Source organism: Lontra canadensis, unplaced genomic scaffold (genome assembly GCF_010015895.1).
Source record: "Lontra canadensis isolate GAN:19392208 unplaced genomic scaffold, GSC_riverotter_1.0 scaffold16, whole genome shotgun sequence".
Classification (NCBI taxonomy): Eukaryota; Metazoa; Chordata; class Mammalia; order Carnivora; family Mustelidae; genus Lontra; species Lontra canadensis.
This window is the reverse complement of record NW_022631010.1, coordinates 13,089,105-13,113,412: the sequence shown is the minus strand read 5'-3', so window position 1 is coordinate 13,113,412 and position 24,308 is coordinate 13,089,105. Positions and strand designations below refer to the sequence as shown.

At 38.6% G+C, this 24,308-nt stretch overlaps 1 protein-coding gene across 1 annotated transcript in view; it reads right to left on the bottom strand.

The window, feature by feature from the left end:
* Positions 1–24,308, bottom strand: part of SLX4IP (SLX4 interacting protein) — a 190,535-nt gene that overhangs the window by 20,151 nt on the left and 146,076 nt on the right. The window contains 1 exon segment of the mRNA XM_032859187.1: positions 2,996–3,073. Within this exon segment, the coding sequence (XP_032715078.1) occupies positions 2,996–3,073 (78 nt within the window).

Sequence of the window (24,308 nt, the reverse complement as noted above, 5' to 3'; positions counted from 1 at the left end):
GGCAGATTCCCAAACTGAATCAGGCTATGGAAATAGCAGTGTCATTAACAGGAATAATAATAAGCAAATAGTAAAACATGTGATAGCACAGTTGATACAATTACACTACAGTCACACTAATCTATCATTACAACTTCTTAAAGCAAAACCACTGACTTTTGGGTGGAAAAGGCTGAAGGAATCACAGAACTGGATGCCCCAACATTCAAAGAAAAAAAGAATATGAAGTGGTAAATGCCATCTGTATCTTTTCTCCTCTCTCATTTGTCTATCCATCCACATTCACGTACGCAGCCTCCACCTATCTCTGGAGTGATGTTTAGCTGATGCTAATAATGTGCATTCTGGGTGGGAGGTGAGGATCTTCTCCCTTCTTTATATTTGGTTGTACTGCTCTAATATTTTTATAATACACATGTATCATACTGATTAACACAAAGCCATTTTTCTAAAAGAGAAAACTTCCATCTAAGATGACCAATATTTTTACAGAGGGATGGTATGAATCGGTAAGTGAGGCCTTTTACACACATTGCTCATTTCCAACAATGGCTGACAATGTGAGGGACTGACTGAGGCAATAACACCTTTTAGCCTGATATACTCAGGGGCCAAGTATGAAGGTGTTGATTACACAGACGCACAACTTAAACAGAATTAACACCATACCACCTGGCTAGGTTAAATTACACGAAAGGCCTAATGAGTTGAAGTTCTAGTAAGAGCCATCTCCTTACCCACCCCTAGACCACTGCTGTGTCCTTGGTGATCACTCTTCCCTATTCTATTTCATCCTACTCAGTGCAAACAGGTTACCAGCTCTAAAAAACAAACAAACAAACAAACAAAAAACCAAAAAAACCCCAGCTCCATTTATCCTGCTCAAAACCCCATTCTCAGTATCTACCACATGACCTAGAAACTTCAAAGCCCTCCCTGAGTGGAACCTAACCTGTCACTCTGGTCTTATCCCCACACTAGTCCTCCTCATGTAGGAATCCCCATTTCAGAAAGTCTGAGTGTGCTGTGAAACTCTGACCTCTTATAGATGTTTTATCTGGTTAGAAGACTAGGGATGGACTTTGAAAAGCCAAAAATAAATAAAATAGAAGTCATTAATATCTATTCATTAATTCTTTTTTTTTAAAGATAGTTATTTAGTTATTTATTTGACAGAGGGAGAGGGGGAAAGAGAGACAGAGTACAAGTAGGGGGAGCAACAGAGGGAGAAGGAGAAGCAGGATCCCCACTGAGTTGGGAGCCTGATGCAGGGCTGATTCCAGGATCCAGGGATCATGACCTGAGCTGAAGGCAGATGCTTAACTGACCGAGCCACCCAGGCATCCTTATTCACTAATTGTTAACATTTCTTAAAACAAAACAAAACAAACAAAAAAAAAGATTTTATTTATTTGAGAGAGAGAGAGCATGAGTGTAAGAGCAGGGGAAGGGGCAGAGGGAAAGGGAGAGGGAGCAGCAGACTCCCTGCTGAGCACAGAGCCCAACACAGGGCTCAATCCCAGGATCCCGAGATCATGACCTGAGCCAAAGTCAGGTGCTTAACCAACTGGGCCACTCAGGCACCCTAATTCTTAAAATTTCTTAATGAGATAAGTGGTAAGTAGTCTGCTTCTCACTCTCAGGAAGGAGGAACTGAGTCACAGAATTCATTATTTGCTTCTTGCCCAAAACCATAAAATTTAAATACAACTCAGTAGATCAGAATTCAAATTCAAAATGATCAATTCTATCCAATAATTTCCCTTATTTGTCCTTCCACTTCTTCCTCTGAAAAATAAGAATGCTAGAATGATGAATTTTGAACATTTGGGGGCCAGGTATTGTATAAACAGAAAGCAACATCTGCACGCCTTTTCTTTGCTTAGGTCATAACTGGAATTTTTACTGTTTTAATATTTAAATAAAGTGAAGATTTAGGCAATAACAATCTCTACCATACAGGGTGGCTAGTCTTCATTTTAACAGACAGGCTTATTTTACTAAGAGAACTGAACAAAGTGGAAAGTCCCATTAAGATTATATATATATATGTACATATACATACACACACACACACATATTTATTTATTTTGGGGCACCTGGGTGGCTAAGTGGGTTAAGCCTCTGCTTTCGGGCCAGGTCATGATCTCAGGGTCCTGGGATCGAGTCCCGCATCGGCCTCTCTGCTTGGCAGGGAGCCTGCTTTCTCCTCTCTCTCTCTGCCTGCATGTCTACCTACTTGTGATCTCTGTCAAATAAATAAATAAAATCTTTAAAATAAAAAAGATACAGATATATATATTTTAAAAGAGTAATATATTTGATTGACACTTAAAGTTTAAAAAGTGCAGATCATTGTTAAGATTCCAAGAGCAAATCTCCACACAGTTTATTTTCAAAGTCCCTGTTTCATATCTTATATATTAAAATCATCCAAGGAAGTTCAGTTAAATTTTCTTTCCAATGTTCAGATCAGCTTGGAGAATTGTCATTAGCATCTGACTTTATTGTTGTTGGCTGGACATGTTTGACGTCATTTCCCCAGTGGACTTCTTGACTTGGGGAAATGAGGAGGGAAGCTGGCCTTGTCACACACCTAAGAAAGGCTCTGACAGCGCTGGGCTGGGAAAGCATTTTCTCGTGTACACACTTGTTCTGTATCCCAGGGACTTGGTGTGCACAGACAAAGATGAAGTGATTCATAGTTTAACTGCCTGTCCAATCATTCTGGAAGCTCAATGAAAGTGCTGAGATGCAGCAGGAGAATGAAGCATAATGTGGCTCAGCTCACAGTTCTCAGAGGCAGTAAATCAGTGAAAATTGAAAAACAAAACAACAACAAAAATCACAAATATTTAGAAATAGTCTTAATTAGTACTTCAATTTCATAAAGGCAATGAAGCAAGTTGGAATCTTCATTCCTTAATTTTCATTCCTTCTCTAGTGCAAGTTAATAGTGCAAAATGCCTGACAACTAAAGAAATCAGTTTCTTACCAGTACTCTGTGAACCCCTGAAACAGTAAAGGCGTAACCCTCTCTTGAGGAAATAGGCTGTGATTTGAAAGCCATAACCTGCAAAGTGAAAGAGGAAATCATTAGACTATAAACTTGTTTGCCACTAAATCCCATTAGCTCCCCAATGCCTATGATATAGTATGTGTTCAATAACCATTTACCAAATGAAAGAATAAAAGGAATCAATCGTGGGACTCACTTGAAAGGAAAGGTTAAATATTACAATCTGAGCTCCTCTAGCCTGGACAGAGCACCTGGCTGGAATGGTCTCCAGTCCCTGAAGTACCTCAGTTGCTTTATCTGTACAATGAATTCAACCAAGAATTCTCTCCCCCTTAAGGTTATCATTCCACAGGGCACCTGGGTGGCTCAGTTGGTTAGGCGGCTGCCTTCAGCTCAGGTCATGATCCCAGGCCTGGGATAGAGCCCCACATCGGGCTCCTTGCTCAGCGGGGACCCTGCTTCTCTCTCTGCCTGCCACTCCCTCTGCTTGTGATTTCTCTCTCTCTCTCTGACAAAGAAACAAAATCTTAAAAAAAAAAAAAAAAGGTTATCATTCTAAATTGAAGGAGAGATTAAGAGTTTTCCTGATAAGCAAAAGGTATAGGATTCATCGCCACTATACTGGCCCTATGAGAAATGCTAAAGGGCCTTCTTTAAGCCAAAGAGAAATTGCACTATTCATTATAACCAAATATATATATTTGGTTAAAAATATTAGAAAATATATATTTGGCTATAATTAATATATTATATATTCATAATTAACATATATTATATATGTTCATATATATATATATGAATGAAGTTTAAAAATTTCACTGGAAAAGGAAAATATGTAACAAAGGTAGTGGACAATTGCTTGTAAAGCAAGTGTGAAAGTTAAAAGAAATATCGTAAAATACCCTCAAACTACAATAATTAGTTAAGGGCAGCATAAAATAAAAAGATGCAAAATGTGTCATCAAAAAATATAAAACATGGGGGAAGGGTAATAAAGTAAAGCTTTGGAATGTATTAAAAATTAAGTTTCTATGAGCCTAAAACAAGCTGCTATTTATATATGATATTTTATGTAAACCTCATGGTTACCACAAGGGAAGAAGTATATAGTAAATACACAAAAGAAAATGAGAAAGGAAGCTAAACATAACATTAAAGAAAGTTATCAAACCACAAAGGAAGAGAGAGAGAAGAAAGGAACAGAAAGGAACTACAAAAATGAGAAAATAATGAAGAAAATGGCAGTAAGTATATACTTATGTGTACTTTAAATGTAAATGGTTTAAAATCATCAGTAAAAAGACACAGAGTGCAAAGCAGATTAAAAAAAAACAAAAACAAAAACCAAGACCCATCTATATGCTGCCTACAAGATATTCACTTCAGAAGTAAGAACACAGAGTCAAGATGACGGAGAAGTAGCAGGCTGAGACTACTTCAGGTAGCGGGAGATCAGCTAGATAGCTTATCTAAAGATTGCAAACAGCTACAAATCCAACGGGAGATCGAAGAGAAGAAGAACAGCAATTCTAGAAACAGAAAATCAACCACTTTCTGAAAGGTAGGACTGGCGGAGAAGTGAATCCAAAGCGACGGGAAAATAGACCGCGGGGGAGGGGCCAGCTCCCAGCAAGCGGCAGAGCCACGGAGCACAAAATCGGGACTTTTAAAAGTCTGTTCCACTGAGGGACATCGCTCCAGAGGCTTAACCGGGGTGAAGCCCGCGCGGGGTCAGTGTGGCCTCAGGTCCCGCAGGGTCACAGAAGGATCGGGGGTGTCTGAGTGTTGCAGAGCTTACAGGTATTAGAACCAGGAAGCCGGCTACAGAGACAGAGCCGAGGAGTGAGCTCTAAGCTCGGGTTTACCTTGAACCGGTCGCAGGCTCGGTCAGCTTGGAGCGCGGCCGGAGGCCAGGGTGATGGGAGCAATTGGGTGCTGTTCTCTGAGGGCGCACTGAGGAGTGGGGCCCCAGACTCTCGGCTCCTCCGGGCCAGAGACTGGGAGGCCGCCATCTTCATTCCCATCCTCCGGAACTCTACGGAAAGCGCTCAGGGAACAAAAGCTCCCGAAAGCAAACCCAAGCGGATTACTCAGCCCGGCCCCTGGTAAGGGCGGTGCAACTCCGCCTGGGGCAAAGACACTTGAGAATCACTACAACAGGCCCCTCCCCCAGAAGATCAACAAGAAACCCAGCCAGGACCCAGTTCACCTACCAAGGAGTGCAGTTTCAATACCAAGGAGAGCCTTGGAATTCCAGAGGAGGAGAAAGCAAAGCACTGAACTCATGGCTTTCTCCCCATGATTCTTTAGCCTTGCAGTTAATTTAATTTTTTTTTCTTTTTCAATTTTTTTTCTCTTCTTCTGCTAATTTTTTTTAACTTTTACCCTTTTCTCTTTTAACGTTTTTTAACTAGTTTATCTAATATATATATATATATTTTTTTTCCTTTTTATATTTTTTCATTATTGGTTTTCTTCTTTTGTTTCTTTTTTCTTTTTTCTTTTTCTTTTTTTTTCTTTTCTTTTTTTCTTTCTGAACCTCTTTATATCCCCTCCCTCCCCCTCACGATTTGGGATCTCTTCTGATTTGGCTAAAGCATATTTTCCTGGGGTTGTTGCCACACTTTTAGTATTTTACTTGTTCCTTCATATACTCTTATCTGGACAAAATGACAAGGAGGAAAAATTCACCACAAAAAAAAGAACAAGAGGCAGTACCAAAGGCTAGGGACCTAATCAATACAGACATTGGTAATATGTCAGATCTAGAGTTCAGAGTGACGATTCCCAAGGTTCTAGCCGGGCTCGAAAAAGGCATGGAAGATATTAGAGAAACCCTCTCGGGAGATATAAAAGCCCTTTCTGGAGAAATAAAAGAACTAAAATCTAATCAAGTTGAAATCAAAAAAGCTATTAATGAGGTGCAATCAAAAATGGAGGCTCTCACTGCTAGGATAAATGAGGCAGAAGAAAGAATTAGCGATATAGAAGACCAAATGACAGAGAATAAAGAAGCTGAGCAAAAGAGGGACAAACAGCTACTGGACCACGAGGGCAGAATTCGAGAGATAAGTGACACCATAAGACGAAACAACATTAGAATAATTGGGATTCCAGAAGAAGAAGAAAGAGAGAGGGGAGCAGAAGGTATATTGGAGAGAATTATTGGAGAGAATTTCCCCAATATGGAAAAGGGAACAAGCATCAAAATCCAGGAGGTTCAGAGAACCCCCCTCAAAATCAATAAGAATAGGTCCACACCCCGTCACCTAATAGTCAAATTTACAAGTCTTAGTGACAAAGAGAAAATCCTGAAAGCAGCCCGGGAAAAGAAGTCTGTAACATACAATGGTAAAAATATTAGTTTGGCAGCAGACTTATCCACAGAGACCTGGCACGCCAGAAAGAGCTGGCATGATATATTCAGAGTACTAAACGAGAAAAACATGCAGCCAAGAATACTATATCCAGCTAGGCTATCATTGAAAATAGAAGGAGAGATTAAAAGCTTCCAGGACAAACAAAAACTGAAAGAATTTGCAAACACCAAGCCAGCTCTACAGGAAATATTGAAAGGGGTCCTCTAAGCAAAGAGAGACCCTAAAACTAGTAGATCAGAAAGGAACAGAAACAATATACAATAACAGTCACCTTATAGGCAATACAATGGCACTAAATTCATATCTCTCAATAGTTACCCTGAATGTTAATGGGCTAAATGCCCCAACCAAAAGACACAGGGTATCAGAATGGATAAAAAAACAAAACCCATCTATATGTTGCCTACAAGAAACTCATTTTAAACCCGAAGACACCTTCAGATTTAAAGTGAGGGGGTGGAAAAGAATTTACCATGCTAATGGACATCAGAAGAAAGCAGGAGTGGCAATCCTTATGTCAGATCAATTAGATTTTAAGCCAAAGACTATAATAAGAGATGAGGAAGGACACTATATCATACTCAAAGGATCTGTCCAACAAGAAGATCTAACAATTTTAAATATCTATGCCCCTAACGTGGGAGCAGCCAACTATATAAACCAATTAATAACAAAATCAAAGAAACACATCAACAACCATACAATAATAGTAGGGGACTTTAACACTCCCCTCACTGAAATGGACAGATCATCCAAGCAAAAGATGAACAAGGAAATAAAGGCCTTAAATGACACACTGGACCAGATGGAAATCACAGATATATTCAGAACATTTCATCCCAAAGCAACAGAATACACATTCTTCTCTAGTGCCCATGGAACATTCTCCAGAATAGATCACATCCTCGGTCCTAAATCAGATCTCAACCGGTATCAAAAGATTGGGATCATTCCCTGCATATTTTCAGACCACAATACTCTGAAGCTAGAACTCAATCACAAGAGGAAATTTGGAAAGAACCCAAATACATGGAGACTAAACAGCATCCTTCTAAAGAATGAATGGGTCAACCAGGAAATTAAAGAAGAATTGAAAAAATTCATGGAAACAAATGATAATGAAAACACAACGGTTCAAAATCTGTGGGACACAACAAAGGCAGTCCTGAGAGGAAAATATATAGCGGTACAAGGCTTTCTCAAGAAACAAGAAAGGTCTCAGGTACACAACCTAACCCTACACCTAAAGGAGCTGGAGAAAGAACAAGAAAGAAACCCTAAACCCAGCAGGAGAAGAGAAATCATAAAGATCAGAGCAGAAATCAATGAAATAGAAACCAAAAAAACAATAGAACAAACCAATGAAACTAGGAGCTGGTTCTTTGAAAGAATTAATAAGATTGATAAACCCCTGGCCAGACTTATCAAAAAGAAAAGAGAAAGGACCCAAATAAATAAAATCATGAATGAAAGAGGAGAGATCACAACGAACACCAAAGAAATACAGACAATCATAAGAACATATTATGAGCAACTCTATGCCAACAAATTTGACAATCTGGAAGAAATGGATGCATTCCTAGAGACATATAAACTACCACAAATGAACCAGGAAGAAATAGAAAGCCTGAACAGACCCATAACCAGTAAGGAGATTGAAACAGTTGTCAAAAATCTCCAAACAAACAAAAGCCCAGGGCCCGATGGCTTCCCGGGGGAATTCTACCAAACATTTAAGTTAGAACTAATTCCTATTCTCCTGAAACTGTTCCAAAAAATAGAAATGGAAGGAAAACTTCCAAACTCATTTTATGAGGCCAGCATCACCTTGATCCCCAAACCAGACAAGGATCCCATCAAAAAAGAGAACTACAGACCAATATCCTTGATGAACACAGATGCAAAAATTCTCACCAAAATACTAGCCAATAGGATTCAACAGTACATTAAAAGGATTATTCACCACGACCAAGTGGGATTTATTCCAGGGATGCAAGGTTGGTTCAACATCCGCAAATCAATCAATGTGATACAACACATTAATAAAAGAAAGAACAAGAACCATATGATACTCTCCATAGATGCTGAAAAAGCATTTGACAAAGTACAGCATCCCTTCCTGATCAAAACTCTTCAAAGTGTAGGCATAGAGGGCACATACCTCAATATTATCAAAGCCATCTATGAAAAACCCATCGCAAATATCATTCTCAATGGAGAAAAACTGAAAGCTTTTCCGCTAAGGTCAGGAACACGGCAGGGATGTCCGTTATCACCACTGCTATTCAACATAGTACTAGAAGTCCTAGCCTCAGCAATCAGACAACAAAAAGAAATTAAAGGCATCCAAATCGGCAAAGAAGAAGTCAAACTATCACTCTTCACAGATGATATGATACTATATGTGGAAAACCCAAAAGACTCCACTCCAAAACTGCTAGAACTGGTACAGGAATTCAGTAAAGTGTCAGGATATAAAATCAATGCACAGAAATCAGTTGCATTTCTCTACACCAACAACAAGACAGAAGAAAGAGAAATTAAGGAGTCAATCCCATTTACACTTGTACCCAAAACTATAAGATATCTAGGAATAATTCTAACCAAAGAGACTAAGAATCTATACACAGAAAACTATAAAGTACTCATGAAAGAAATTGAGGAAGACACAAAGAAATGGAAAAATGTTCCATGCTCCTGGATTGGAAGAATAAATATTGTGAAAATGTCTATGCTACCTAAAGCAATCTACACATTTAATGCAATTCCTATCAAAGTACCATCCATTTTTTTCAAAGAAATGGAACAAATAATCCTAAAATTTATATGGAACCAGAAAAGACCTTGAATAGCCAAAGGAATATTGTAAAAGAAAGCCAAAGTTGGTGGCATCACAATTCCAGACTTCAAGCTCTACTACAAAGCTGTCATCATCAAGACAGCATGGTACTGGCACAAAAACAGACACCTAGATCAATGGAACAGAATAGAGAGCCCAGAAATAGACCCTCAATTCTATGGTCAACTAATCTTCGACAAAGCAGGAAAGAATGTCCAGTGGAAAAAAGACAGCCTCTTCAATAAATGGTGATGGGAAAATTGGACAGCCACATGCAGAAAAATGAAATTGGATCATTTCCTTACACCACACACGAAAATAGACTCAAAATGGATGAAGGACCTCAATGTGAGAAAGGAATCCATCAACATCCTTGAGGAGAACACAGGCAGCAACCTCTTCGACCTCAGCCGCAGCAACATCTTCCTAGGAACATCGCCAAAGGCAAGGGAAGCAAGGGCAAAAATGAACTATTGGGATTTTATCAAGATCAAAAGCTTTTTTCACAGCAAAGGAAACAGTTCACAAAACCAAAAGACAACTGACAGAATGGGAGAAGATATTTGCAAACGACATATCAGATAAAGGGCTAGTGTCCAGAATCTATAAAGAACTTAGCAAACTCAACACCCAAAGAACAAATAATCCAATCAAGAAATGGGCAGAAGACATGAACAGAGATTTCTGCAAAGAAGGCATCCAGATGGCCAACAGACACATGAAAAAGTGTTCCATATCACTCGGCATCAGGGAAATACAAATCAAAACCACAATGAGATACCACCTCACACCAGTCAGAATGGCTAAAATTAACAAGTCAGGAAATGACAGATGCTGGCGAGGATGTGGAGAAAGGGGAACCCTCCTACACTGTTGGTGGGAATGCAAGCTGGTGCAACCACTCTGGAAAACAGCATGGAGGTTCCTCAAAATGTTGAAAATAGAACTACCTTATGACCCAGCAATTGCACTGCTGGGTATTTACCCTAAAGATACAAACGTAGTGATCCGAAGGGGCACATGCACCCGAATGTTTATAGCAGCAATGTCTACAATAGCCAAAGTATGGAAAGAACCTAGATGTCCATCAACAGACGAATGGATAAAGAAGATGTGGTATATATACACAATGGAATACTATGCAGCCATCAAAAGAAATGAAATCTTGCCATTTGCGACGACGTGGATGGAACTAGAGGGTATCATGCTTAGCGAAATAAGTCAATCAGAGAAAGACAACTATCATATGATCTCCCTGATATGAGGGAGAGGAGATGCAACATGGGGGGTTAAGGGGGTAGGAGAAGAGTAAATGAAGCAAGATGGGATTGGGAGGGAGATAAACCATAAGTGACTCTTAATCTCACAAAACAAACTGAGGGTTGCTGGGGGGAGGGGGGTTGGGGGGGTGGGGTTATTATGGACATTGGGGAGGGTATGTGCTATGATGAGTGCGGGGAAGTGTGTAAACCTGGCGATTCACAGACCTGTACCCCTGGGGAAAAAAAAAATATATGTTTATAAAAAATAAAATTTAAAAAAATAAATAAATTAAAAAAAAAAAGAAATCCTTTAACATATATTCTTTGAAAATAAAAAAAAAAGAACACAAAGACTGAAAGTGAAAGGACAGAAAAAGACGGTCCATGAAAATGGAAATGAAAAGAATGCTGAAGTAGTTATGCTCATTTTCAAACAAAATAAACTTTAGAACAAAGATTGAAATAAAAAACAAAATAGGGCATTACAGGGGTGCCTGGGTGGCTCAACGGGTTAAACCTCTGCCTTGGGCTCAGGTCATGATCTCAAGGTCCTGGGATGGAGCCCCGCATTGGGCTCTCTGCTCAGCAGGAAGCCTGCTTCCCCCTCTCTCTCTGCTTCCTGCTCTGCCTACTTGTGATCTCTCTCTATCAAATAAATAAACAAAATCTTAAAAAGAGGGCATTACATAAAAAGGGCAATCAAACAAGAAAATATAACATTTATAAATATATATGCGCCAGACAGGGGAGAACCAAAATATATAAAGAAAATATTAACAGACTTAAAGAGAGAAATTGAAAGCAATATAGTAACACTAGGAGAGTATAATATCCCACTGTCGTCAATGAATAAATTATCTAGACGACAACAACAACAACAGCAATAACTCAATATAGAAACATCAGCTTCAAACACATTAGACCAGATAGACTTAACAAATATATAGAAAACTTTCTATCCAAAAGCAGAATACATTTTCTCAAGTGTACAGGAAATGTATCCAGTTTGGATCACAGGTCGGCCATAAAACAAGCTCAATAATTTCAAGAATAGTTAAATTGTATCAAGCATCTTTTCCAAGCAAAATGGTATGAACCTAGGAATTAATTAGAAGAAGAAAATGGGGGGCGCCTGGGTGGCTCAGTGGGTTAAGCCGCTGCCTTGGGCTCAGGTCATGATCTCAGGGTCCTGGGATCGAGTCCCGCATTGGGCTCTCTGCTCAGCAGGGAGCCTGCTTCCCTCTCTCTCTCTCTCTCTCTCTGCCTGCCTCTCTGTCTACTTGTGATCTCTCTCTGTCAAATAAATAAATATTTTAAAAAAAGAAGAAGAAGAAAATGGAGAAAACAAACAAACAAACATGAAAACATGGAAATTAAACAACATGCTACTGAACAACCAATGGGTCACTGAAGGAAACAAAGGAGAAGTAAAAAAAATATCCATAGACAAGTGAAAACAAAAATAGGACATACCAAATATATGGGATGTAGTAAAAGTAGTTCTATGAGGGAAGTTCATAGCAATAAGGCCTACCTCAAGAAATACGAAAAATCTCAAATAAACAATCTAATTTTACACCTAAAGGAATCAGGAAAGAAGAACAAACAAGGACCAAAATTAACAGAAGAAAGGACATAATGACCAGAGGAGAAACAGAGACTAAAAAGGCAAAAGAAAAAACAGAAAAAAAATAAAACAAATAAATAAAGAGCTGGCTCTTTGAAAAGATAAACAAAATTGACAAACACTTAGCTAAACTAAACAAGAAAAAGACAGAGAGAGAGAGAGGGAGAGAGAATTCAAATAAAATCAGAAAGAGAAGTTACAACCAATACCATGGGAGAAGTTACAACCAACGCCAATACCACGAAAAAAGGAGAAGTTACAACCAAGGATTGTAAGAGACTACTATGAAAAAATGATACACAAAGGAACTGGAAACCTAGAAGAAATGGATAAATTCCTAGAAACCTAGAATCTTCCAAGACTGAATAATAAAGAGATATAAAATCTAAATAGACTAGTAAGGAGATTGTAACAATAATCAAAAACCTCCCAATAACAAAAGTCTAGGACCAGATGGCAGATGGCTTCACCGGAGAATTCTACCAAACATTCAAAGAAGATTTAATGCCTATCCTTTTGAAACTCTTCCAAATATTGAAGGGGATGGAAAGCTTCCAATCACATTTTACAAGGCCAGCATTACCGTGATACCAAAACCAGACAAGGGCACCACAAAAAAAGAAAATTAAAAGCCAATATTCTTGATGAACAGAGATCCAAAAAATCCACAACAAATATTAGCAAAACAAACCCAACAATACATTAAAAGAATCATACACTATGATCAAGTGCAATTTATTCCAGTGATGCCAGGATGGTTCAACATCTGCAAATCAATCTATACTGCACATCACATTAACAAAATGAACAAAAATCATGATCTCAATAGATGCAGGGGGAAAAATGTGACAAAATTCAACATCCATTTATGATAAAAATTCTCAATAAAGTGGGTATGGAAGAAATATACTTCAATGTAATAAAGGCTTGATAGGACAACCCTATAGCTAACATCATACTTGATGGTGGAAGGCTGAAAGCTCTAAGATCGGGAATAAACCCATTCTCACCACTTCATTCAGAACTAGTATTAGATGTCCTAGCCAAAAATATTAAACAAGAAAAAGAAATAAAAGGTATCCAAATCGGAAAAAAGGTAACACTGTCGCTACTTGCAGATGACATGATACTATGTACAGAAAACTGTAAAGAATCCACCAAAGACAAAACAAAACAAAAACCTGTTAAGAGTAAGTGAATTTAGTCAAGTTGCAGGGTACAAAATCAATGCACAGAAATTTGTAGTATTTCTATACACTAATAACAAAATATTAGAAAGAAGTTTAGAAAACAATCCCATTTACAATTGCATCAGCAAAAGAATGAAATACCTATTAATAAATTTAACCAAGAAGATGAATGACCTGGACATTGTAAGACAGTGAAGAAGCTGCAAATAAATGGCAACATATTCTGTGCTCAGACTGAATTAATATTGTGAAAATGTCTACATTAGTCACACAATCCACAGATTCAGTGCAATACCTATCAAAATTCCAGTGGCATACAACACAAACTAGAACAAATAAGTCTAAAATTTGTATGGAACCACAAAAGATTCTGAAAAGATTCAAGCAGTTGTGAGAAAGAAGAACAAAGCTGGAAGTATCACACTTTCTGATTTCAAACTACACTGCAAAGCTGTAGTAAATCAAAACATTATGGTATTGGTACAAAGACAGACACACAGATCAATTAAACAGAAAAGTCCAGAAATAAACCCACACATAAATGGATAATCTACAACAAATGAGCCAAGAACATAAAATGGAAAAAGGGCAGTCTCTTCAATAATGTTAGGAAAACTGGACAACCACATGTGAAAGAAGAAAACTAGACCACTGTCATATTATACATAAAAATTTACTCGAAATGCATTAAAAACTTCAATGTAAGACCTGAAACCATAAAATTCCTAGAAGAAAATATAAGTTTTAAAGTCTTTGACATCAGTTTTGGCAACATCTTTGTGGATCTGACACTAAAGACAAGGGAAACAAAAGTGAAAGTCAACAAATTGGAGATCAAACTTAAAAGCTACTACCCAGTGCAGGAACCACCAAAAAAACGAACAGGCAACCCACTGAGTAGGAGCAATTTTTTCTTGCAAACTACATATCCAATAAGGGGTTAATATCCAATAACTCAATGACAGCAACAAAGCAAACAAACAACCTGATTAAGAAATGAGCAGAAGAGAGGTGCCTGGGTGGCTCAGTCAGTTTAGTGTCCAACTCTTGGTTTCAGCTCAGGTAATGATCTCAGGATTGTGAGATCGAGTCCCATGTCAGGTCCACACTGGGCATGAAGCCTGCTTAAGATTCTCTCTTTCCTTCTCCCTCTGCTCCTTCCCACATATCTCCCCCTCTCTAAAAAAGGGGGGGGATGGAGTTGTAATTTATTCATTTTTAGGGGCAATGTAATACTTCACCGACCATGCTCCCTTCTCTTTAAATGTAAATTTCAGATGTACATCTTTATAATTCAACATTTATACACATCACAAAGTGATCACCACAGGTCTAGTTATCATTCATCATCATCTAGATAACACCCAGATAATTCTCTTCACCCTTTCACCACCCACAAACCACGACCCCATCCCCTGTAACCACTAGTCTGTTGTTTTTATTTGTTCATTTGTTTGTTTTTTTTGGATTCCACATATGAGTGAAATCATATGGCATTTGTCTTTCTTTACCTTACTTATTTCATTTAGTCTAATACCTTCAAGGTCCATCTGTGTTGTCACAAATGGCAAGATTTCATTCTTTTTGTTGTTGTTTGTTTTAGTAGTAGTCCATTATATAAATAAATGTACTACATCCTCTTTATCCATCTATTGATGGACACCTAGGTTGTTTCCATATCTTGCTATTGTAAGTAATGCTGCAGAAAACATAGGTGTGCATATATCTTTTCGAATTAGTGTTTTCATATCTTTGGATAAATACCACAGAGTAGAATATTGGGGTCATACAATAGTTCTATTCTTAATTTTTTGAGGCCACTATATTTCATTTTCTTCAGGTTTTTGTTTGTTTGTAAGATTTTATTTATTTGTCAGAGAGAGAGAGAGACCACTGGGGGGGCGGGGAGTGGCAGGCTGAGGGAGATGCTGGCTCCCCGCAGAGCAAGGAGCCCAATGTGGGACTCAATCCCAGGACCCTGGGATCAAGACCTGAGCCAAAGGCATACGTTTAGCCAACTGAGCCACCCAGGCATCGGACTGTATCTTCCATAGTGGGTACACTGATTTACGCTCTGGCTAACAGTATACAAAAGTTCCTTTTTCTCCATGTCCTCACCATCACTTGTAATTACTTATCTTTTTTTTAAAATAACTATTATAAATGATGTTAGGTCATTGTGGTCTTGATTTGCATTTGCCTGTTAAATAATGGTGTTAAGCATCTTTTCATGTGTCTGTTGGCCATCTGACGTCTTCTTTGGAATAAGGTTTATTCAAGTCTTCTGCTTAAAATTCCAGTGGCATACTTCACAAACTAGAACAAATAAGTCTAAAATTTGTATGGAACCACAAAAGATTCTGAAAAGATTCAAGCAGTCTTGAGAAAGAAGAACAAAGCTGGAAGTATCACACTTTCTGATTTCAAACTATACTGCAAAGCTGTAGTAAATCGGAACATTGTGGTATTAGTACAAAGACAGACACACTGATCAATAAAACAGAATAGAAAGTCCAGAAATAAACCATGGATGGTTCGCGGGTGGTCAAAGGGTGAAGAGAATTATCTGGGTGTTATCTGGATGATAATGAATGATAGCTAGACCTGTGGTGATCACTTTGTGATGTATATAGATGTCAAATTATAAAGACGTACATCTGGAATTTACAGTTAAAGAGAGGGGGCATGGTCGGTAAAGTATTATATTGCCCCTAAAAATGAATAAACTACAACTCCAGGCGCTATCAGAAAAAAGTCTCACAAACAAAACTTTAAGTAAAGAAGCCTGGTATAAAGGAGTACATTCCAACTGAAAAATGGAGACACTACCATTCATCTCATAAGGTAGCAACTGAATTTCATAAAAAGTACCAGCATGGTTCCTTCTTCTCTTCCTCTCTCTCTCCTTTCCTCCCTCCCTCCATCTCTCCTTTCTTCCTTCCCTTCCAGCCCACCTCCAGATATAAACTACTCTGTTGATGACCTTCCTGGAAACATAAGAGGAGTAAGCATCCAGGGGGAAGCATCTCCAGGTTCTAAGACAGCCTCAGAGATAGTATTATATCCATGAAATTGGAAGGGCCAGAAGTTATAACAGGTAGTCTCCAGGACCACCAGACTCTTCGAAGTCCATGATTATAACTGTTCTGAAATAATTTTTACATTAAAAAAAAAAAAACACAAAGAAGTTTCCACTTTTACATTCAGTATCCTTCAGACTCCCCTGTAGAAAGATCCAGAATGTCACTGAATGCAGTTTGACATCTCTCTACACAAGCTACAGCTTTGACAGCACAATTGCTTTAGTCACGAGGATTGCGAAATAAGAGTGACATCTATGACAGCGTAATCTCTAGATTTACAGAGATGAAATGTATTTTTTCTAACACATCTGACATGGATTGCGTTTTGATCATGTGCCTATCCTCTACATAAAATGTCAAACAAGACATGCACACCACTGGCATTATTCTGAGTGCTTTAAAACAAATCCTTTATTCCTTAGTCACTGAGAGTGGAAGAGACTTCTATGTTTATTTGTCCTACTTCTTTGTGGGGTGGGGATGGAGATTGTAATTAAGGAGTCCTTAACAATTCACAAATTTGGAAATTCAGGAATTCACAAATACAGAAAAATTTTACAGTGATTTTCAAAGTAATGATTATAAAGTCAGTCTTCCAAAGGCGTGAATAACAATAACAGAATGGCAGTATCTAAGTCATTCTGCCTTTGTTGATAAATCATGCTTAATACTTACAGATCTAGGTAACTAAGATCAAGATTTTCAAAAATCTCCTTGTACAAAATCTCTAGCAATAGAATGTTATTATTAGGAAGGGGCTAAAACTGAAGTTGACTATGAAAGCTACAGCTCTGAATTCAGGAAGCACGGTGTCTGGACACACCTTGAGTGATAACTAAATCTTACCGGGAGTCTAAACAACAGTATCAATATGACACCTTCCTTTGTAGAAAAAGAAAGCAGTCTAAAGAAAATTGTATGTAAGTGATTACTGAAATTACTAGGAGAACATTGAACTCTTTTTCTCCCCATCCTTCCCACCCCCAGGATAGGATTATGCTAGAGAGAATCATTCCTAAACTGGCCACTCATCATGATTCCAATGGAAAAACCACCCCCACCCCCTACCTCTGCCATGGCATCTACAAGAGAAATGGCAAGTTCAACATGTAGAAAACATTTGCACCTGCTTATTCCAAATTCCACTGGCCATAGGAAACTTCATTGTTTGAAGAGAGATTAAACACAAAAGATACTGTGTCAGTCCTTATGGCAAACTAATTTTGATATATAAACAGAGAAAATCACTGCCACTAAAATATACTGACTTGAAATGCTACAGAGATGTATTTCATTTATCCACAGATAACAGACGGTGATAAAGACTACAAGCTTATCTTTGCTCTTTAATGTAATTAACTTTCCTCAAAGAGTTCAGCGGGCCACTGAGATTTTGTACTTATCCAGAGCTAAAGCAAAGTTCCACTATTCTCTAAAACTAAATAACAACTTGGCAAAGAATCCAGGAGGCCCTTTTCCTTTCCCTTCTCCGGACCTAAGCTCCAAGCCTGCAAACACTGGTGTTCTAAACGCACAAAACTGGAGCTAGGAGGAGATTGGGGTTAGGGGACAAAATGGAAACCATAAAGTGAGCATCTCTTCACTTGAAAACCACCTGACAATGGCATTCCAAGACTCCGAGGCCACTGTAAATCACATTTAAGTACGTCTGCTCTCTTGCCAGTTATTGTGGTGCCCCTAAGTCTAAGAAGACTGTCGTTAGACACAGGAAGAGACTAGGGTTAGGAGAAGGACAGTTTTGTTGCGGGATCAGCTTTCTACCAGGAGTCTTCAGGTATATGTATTTCTAGAAGTAATTTATATTTCCGCACTGCTTAATGTCACTCGACGTCCAGTACCAGCAAGAGTCCATTTCCATCGCAGGCCTCCAAGCAGCCCCCAAGGGTCTCCAGTCCAGGTCTTTGGCATCCTGGAGTTTGTAAAGAGCTGCGGCTCTACTATCTTTGCACAAACCTCCCAACCACCAGGAGGCCCCAAATGCTGATTTGTTACCACATTAACATTCTTCTGGCTCACCTGGTCATTCACAGAGGAGCATTAAGTCTCTAGGGGAAAAAAGGGGGGTGGGGAGGAGGGATTCAGCAGTATTTATGAGAGAAAGAAAGAGGGGCGCATGTTTTAAGGACGAACCTGAGTTCTGCTATTTTATTCCACATTTTGTCTAAACAAACTGCTCCAAAATGGCTTTATTAGAAGTTCAGAGACTTCATGAAGAGAAAGGGAAAAACAACAACAAAAAATTCAAATACGGGTTGAACAAATTCCATTCTGGCTTAGCAGGGCAGTAGATGAGTTTAAAGTAGTACCGTGCTCCAGTGAGTAATACTTTTTAAGGGAGTGGTCGTGCATTGGGGTTGTTATATTTCATAGTCCCAGGGCACCAAGAACAAATATCCAACATGGAGTTTTTACTGTAAAACTATCCAGCTTCACTTGTTTTCCAGGGAACTCATAGCCAAGGCAATGTGAACCTCCCCCAGGCTGCCAAGAGAAGTCTGTGGGACAGTGCATCCGAGCAGCAGAGCCCTCTCCCACAGCTCTTCTGAGAGCACGTGGAGCCTGGGAAAATGCCTCTGAGTGGCCTGCAGGGCCATGAGGACTGCATGACGGGTGAGCCCGTCATGGCTGGTTCCACCCAGCACTGCATGGCTCTCCTCCAGCCAAGCCGCCTTCTCCCAAACCACAAGGCGGCCTCATGGTAGGAAAACCCACTTTGTCCCACAGTGTCTCTCTCCTGAAGATGACCTCATTATTATTATCATCACTTACGATTATGAAAATTGTCAAACATCCAGAAAAGTTGAAAAAACAGTGCCATGAACATCCCAAACCCCGCCATCTGGACTCAATAATGGTTAATATTTTGTCATATTTCATATACCTATTTGGTAAACCATTTCCATTTTTTTAAGATCTTATTTATTCTTTTGATAGAGAGAAAGCTCAAGCCACAGGGAAGAGCAGAGGGAGAGGGCTGAGATTCCAGAGATCTCAGGAACCCGGCATCACGACCTAAGCCAAAGGTAGACGCTTAAATGAATGAGCCACCCAGGCACCCCTTGGTAAACCATTTCAAAATAAATTAGACATCATGACCCTTCACTCCTAAATATGTGAGCACAGACTCACATATAACAAGACGTTTTCCTATATCACCAAGAGACTGAGATCACAACTGAGCATGACATTATGGCTCCATCAAATAACCAGCCCATATTCAAATTTCTCAAACTACCCCCAAAATGTGTTATCAGTGATTTTCCCTCTTGAATCAGAAGCCAACCAAGGACCATGCATTGCATTTGGTTATGTCTCTTACATTTCCTGTAACCTAAAATAATCTCTCCCTTTCTTTTATTCGTAACTCCGATCTTTTAAAGAGATCAGGCTAGTTGTCTTAGAGACAACCAGAATTTAAACTTTAAAAAAAAAAAAACTCATTTGCCTAAATACAAATTTTCAACGTGTATGCTCTTTTATAATGTCAGCCCTTTATTAATTTGGATAGCTTCTTGAAGTGCTGCAGGAAAAGCAGGTTCAAACTAATGCTGTAATTGTAATTCGAAGTCTGGAACACAGATGACTTGAAGATTTAGTCCTAAAGATTAATTTCAAAGAAATTAGATCTTAAATTTATAAACACTTAAATTTTTAGCAAAGGTGATCAAGTAGGATAGTGGTCTCATACTTGATTTAAGAAAGGGTACTTGGTGGCAATCAGATGACTATATGCTGACCTGGAAGCAGCTCCACATTGAGGACTAGTTCAGACTTGTGACTGATTCCAGTCTGAGGTCATGAGTCAGCTCTCATTCTCCATCTGAAGACTTGGTTAGATTTAATAAGAGGGTAGCAAGGAAGGGGCTGATAGCTACCAAGTACTGACAATGTCTTCTATGCTAGACTAGACCAGGAACATAGAAAGCATTTTAAAAATGAAGGATATGTGTATTTTAAGGCTATTTTGTTCAGGAAAAATAAAGTTATAACTCATTACTTCTGAAACAATCCACTGGGAAACTTATACCTGTACTTAACAGATAGGCAAGGGTAGAAAAAGCACAAGTGTGATGCCTTCACATAGGACATACAGAGAGGTTCACGGTATAAGACGGAGACTTCGGAAAAGCCCTGGTGGGGCCTTCTGAAACATGTTATAAACCAAAATGTCATCTTCACCATTGCTGGTGATGGGTGGGGTTGAGGACAGGGGTTGTTCTGTGGGAACCAAGAGTCCTACCATAAGTTTAAGAACACACACACACAGGATCCTAGTTTAAGACCACAACTGGGAAACAATTTGGGTGGGTAAGTGGAATATTTGGTCCTGGGCTAAAAATTTCACTTATTACCCAAGACATTTAGAGACTCCAAAAAGGATCCCTTGAGATAACATTTCACGTCCTTAAATAAGGATAGCACTGGACTCTGAGTCATAATAAAGCTATGTCTACTTGATGCCAAAAGAAATGGGGCAAACTAGTTAGTTCCATGAAAAAAAAAAAAAAAAAAACCAAAAAAACCTACAAACAAGATTATTGCTTGAGGCCAAATTTCCTTAAGAAAATTTTTTTTCCTACCTGTCACTTCACTGACTTTGTATGCAATACCACTGGCCACATGTGCTATTAATTTTCCTATCTGTGGGATCCATCTGAGAATTTACCACTGAATGAGAAAGCTTCTCAGACAGACAAAAATTAGAAGAAAACAAATTGAGAAATTATTGCTTCTGATTTCTTTCCTATACTGCTTTCCCGCTTTTTGCTTTAGGAAAGTTCGCCCATAACATTAGGTATGAAAACCATGTTTAGATCATGGGTAAGCACCGATGAAATGATATTCAAAAGAACGGTTCCCACAATAGTAACTCCGCCAGACCACGCATAATAATGGGGATGGCAGAACTGGGTACTTATAAAACTCAAAGTTCCCTACAAAGCCCTTCCCTCCCCTTTAAATAAATATGCATAAAAGAAACAGATTTTTTAATAAACCTTCTCAGTGAGGTAGCGGGTTGTTTGAACTGCTGGCCCCTCTACAATAACTTTCACACTTCCTGAGCGTGGGATGAGCTCCAGATGAAGCATGTCCTCCGTGGCCTCACTGTCTTGCAGGAGGGTCCATTCTAACTCTGCACTTCTACATAGGACCATGTGCAATGAGAAAAGAGTCTTGGAACCACTGGCCTATTCTACGGGATCGCAGAATCACAGCACAAACAACATCCTCAAAGAATCATTCAGTTCACTTCTTGCTTGTTAGCCAGGACCGTATTTAAGTTGTATTTTAAAAACAACACGGAAACTCCAAATGAGAAGATGCAACAGCCACCCACGTGCAACTTGATTCTTCCTTTACCATTTGAATTGAGGCTGCAAACTTAGATGCTGACAGGGGCAGGACAGGAACATGAAAAGGGCTGGGTGTGGGCTGTGGAAAACTGGAAAGCGCATGGTTGGTTTATGGAAGACAGGAGCTCCCGAACTCCAGCCTCAGCTGCCACCAGGAATTAGGGCACTGGAGTACCAGGTTTTAGGTCTTCCCAGAAAAGGTGAATATCCTAATTTTTATGTGTAATCTCCCAAATTTTAGATTAGCAATGACTTAAGATTTACTGTGCAGTCCAAATATGGCATTTCAGAGGGTGGCTTCAGCCTCATACTACAGGTCTGCAATCTCTAATTGAAATTCTTCGCCCTGTAGCTGAAGTTCATTTACTTGTGTTCTGTTTTTGGCAGAGCTGGAAGAACGCTGGCCACTACCAAATGCTTGGACATAGGTAGTCAGTTTCAATCTAGTCATTTACTCTAAGCTAAATAAACCCAGGTCCTTAACCTAGCTACACAGGACATGTTTATCTACCTTTAAATCATTCTGACACTTCTAAGCCCTGACATTAAAGATAACACAGCTAACAGTTTGACTCAACGTGGGGGGAAAACGAAAAGACTGCACAATTTTAGAAACCATTAATCGTGTCAATGTGTGAGATCTGTATTTTAAAAAATCACAAAACTTACATTTATTAAAAAAGGACTCAAAGCCCAAGTAACATACCATGTTCTGGGTCGTAAAGGCTAACAGTTATAAAGATGCCAATTGTTGCCATATTTATTTATTTAACAAACATGTACTGAATGCCTATTATGTACCAGAAAATTCCAATCAAAATCACAGTGAAAATGGTGTGTGTGTGTGTGTGTGTGCATGCACGTGAGGGTTAGGAGGTACTTTAGAAGTTGTCAAAAACAATTCTAAAACTAATCTAGAAAAATAAGCAAATAAGAATAGCTAAGAGCTAAGAGAAAAAAACTCCAAACAAAAAATTTTTTCTAATTAAAAATAATGTATACTCAATGTGTTTAAAAAAGAAAAAAACTGAAAAAAAAACCTAGAGAAAAACAAAAAGGTATAAGGAGAAACTTAAATTGCCAATAATCTGACCCCTCAGTAATAGTTACTTTTGTCACCTTGATTTTTTATGTCCTCCAGATCTTTCCTCAAGATATATAAACACACACACACACACACACACACACACGTATTTTTTTTTTTTAAATGGAATTACATGATAAATGCTGCTTTATAACCTGATTTTTCTTTTAAAAAAACCTCAATGCTACGTATGCTGATTTTCGGTATGGTATTATTTAGGAATCCACTTTTACTCTTTCACAATTTAATATCCAATAGAAGAGGGTTCTACTGATCTACAGTGCCAGCTCTGCCACACACAGGCCTCTTTTTCAGAGTTATTTTACTCCATTGACTTATCAGTCAAAATGCACTGTATTAACCACCTGAGCTTTATTGACAGTAAACCTTAATATCTAGTAGGGCAAATTCTTTTCCTGACCCTCAACACTGTTTCTAATCTTCTGCAGTATGCAGTTATTCCTCCTCCTTTATGCTTTCATATGGCTTTGTGTATTAGCTTGCCAAGATGCACAAAAAAATTGTGTTGGGAGTTTGTTTAGAAAGGCCCTGAATTTATAGATCCATTTGGAGACAAATGGGACTTCCTATACATCTGACATGGCAGACCTCCCAACTATTTTTAAGGACTTCTAAAAATCTCTTTCAATAAGGTATAAAATTTTTCTATGTAATGTTCTTGCATACTACATTAAGTTTATTTTGAGGTACTTCCTGTTTCTTATTGTTGCCATCATACACAATATTTCCTAAAAATTTCATTTTCAAATCATCTGCTGTTGCAATGGACTTTTTTGCATGTTGACCTGCAGCTGAAAAACCTACTAAACCCTCTTATTAATTCTAATAATCAGTTGCCATATTTCCCTTAGAGTTCTCATGATACTTTTATTCTTTATTTCCAATTTTCTCACCTATATTTTTCTTCCCTGACTTATTGTTTGGGTGGGAATTTTTAGTAAATGTTGAATACTACTACTAGTAGGAATCATTGTGGGACTCCTGATTATAAAAGGAACTTTTTTTTTTTTAAGGTTTTATTTTACTTGACAGAGAGAGAAAGAGAGCACAAGCAGTGAAAGTGGCAGACAGAGGAAGAAGCAGGCTCCCTGCCCAACAAGGAGCCCAATGCGGGACTCAATCCCAGGATCCCGGTATCATGACCTGAGCCAGAGGCAGATGCTTAACTGACTGCGCCACCCAGGTGTCCTTAATAGGAACATTTTTAATGTTTCAGCACTGAGAATAGTATTTGTTTCCATTTCACCTAAGTTTTCATATTTATTAGCTTTTGTAATAGGTACTACACCACAGATTTGCGGCTCTGTCCCTCATGACACACAGTGAACTGCTTTCTCCCATGATATTTATGTAGGCTGTTTTCTGTTCTATATTTTCTATTCAGCATTTGTCTGTAACAAACATTCCCCTCAAAGAAAAACAAACATT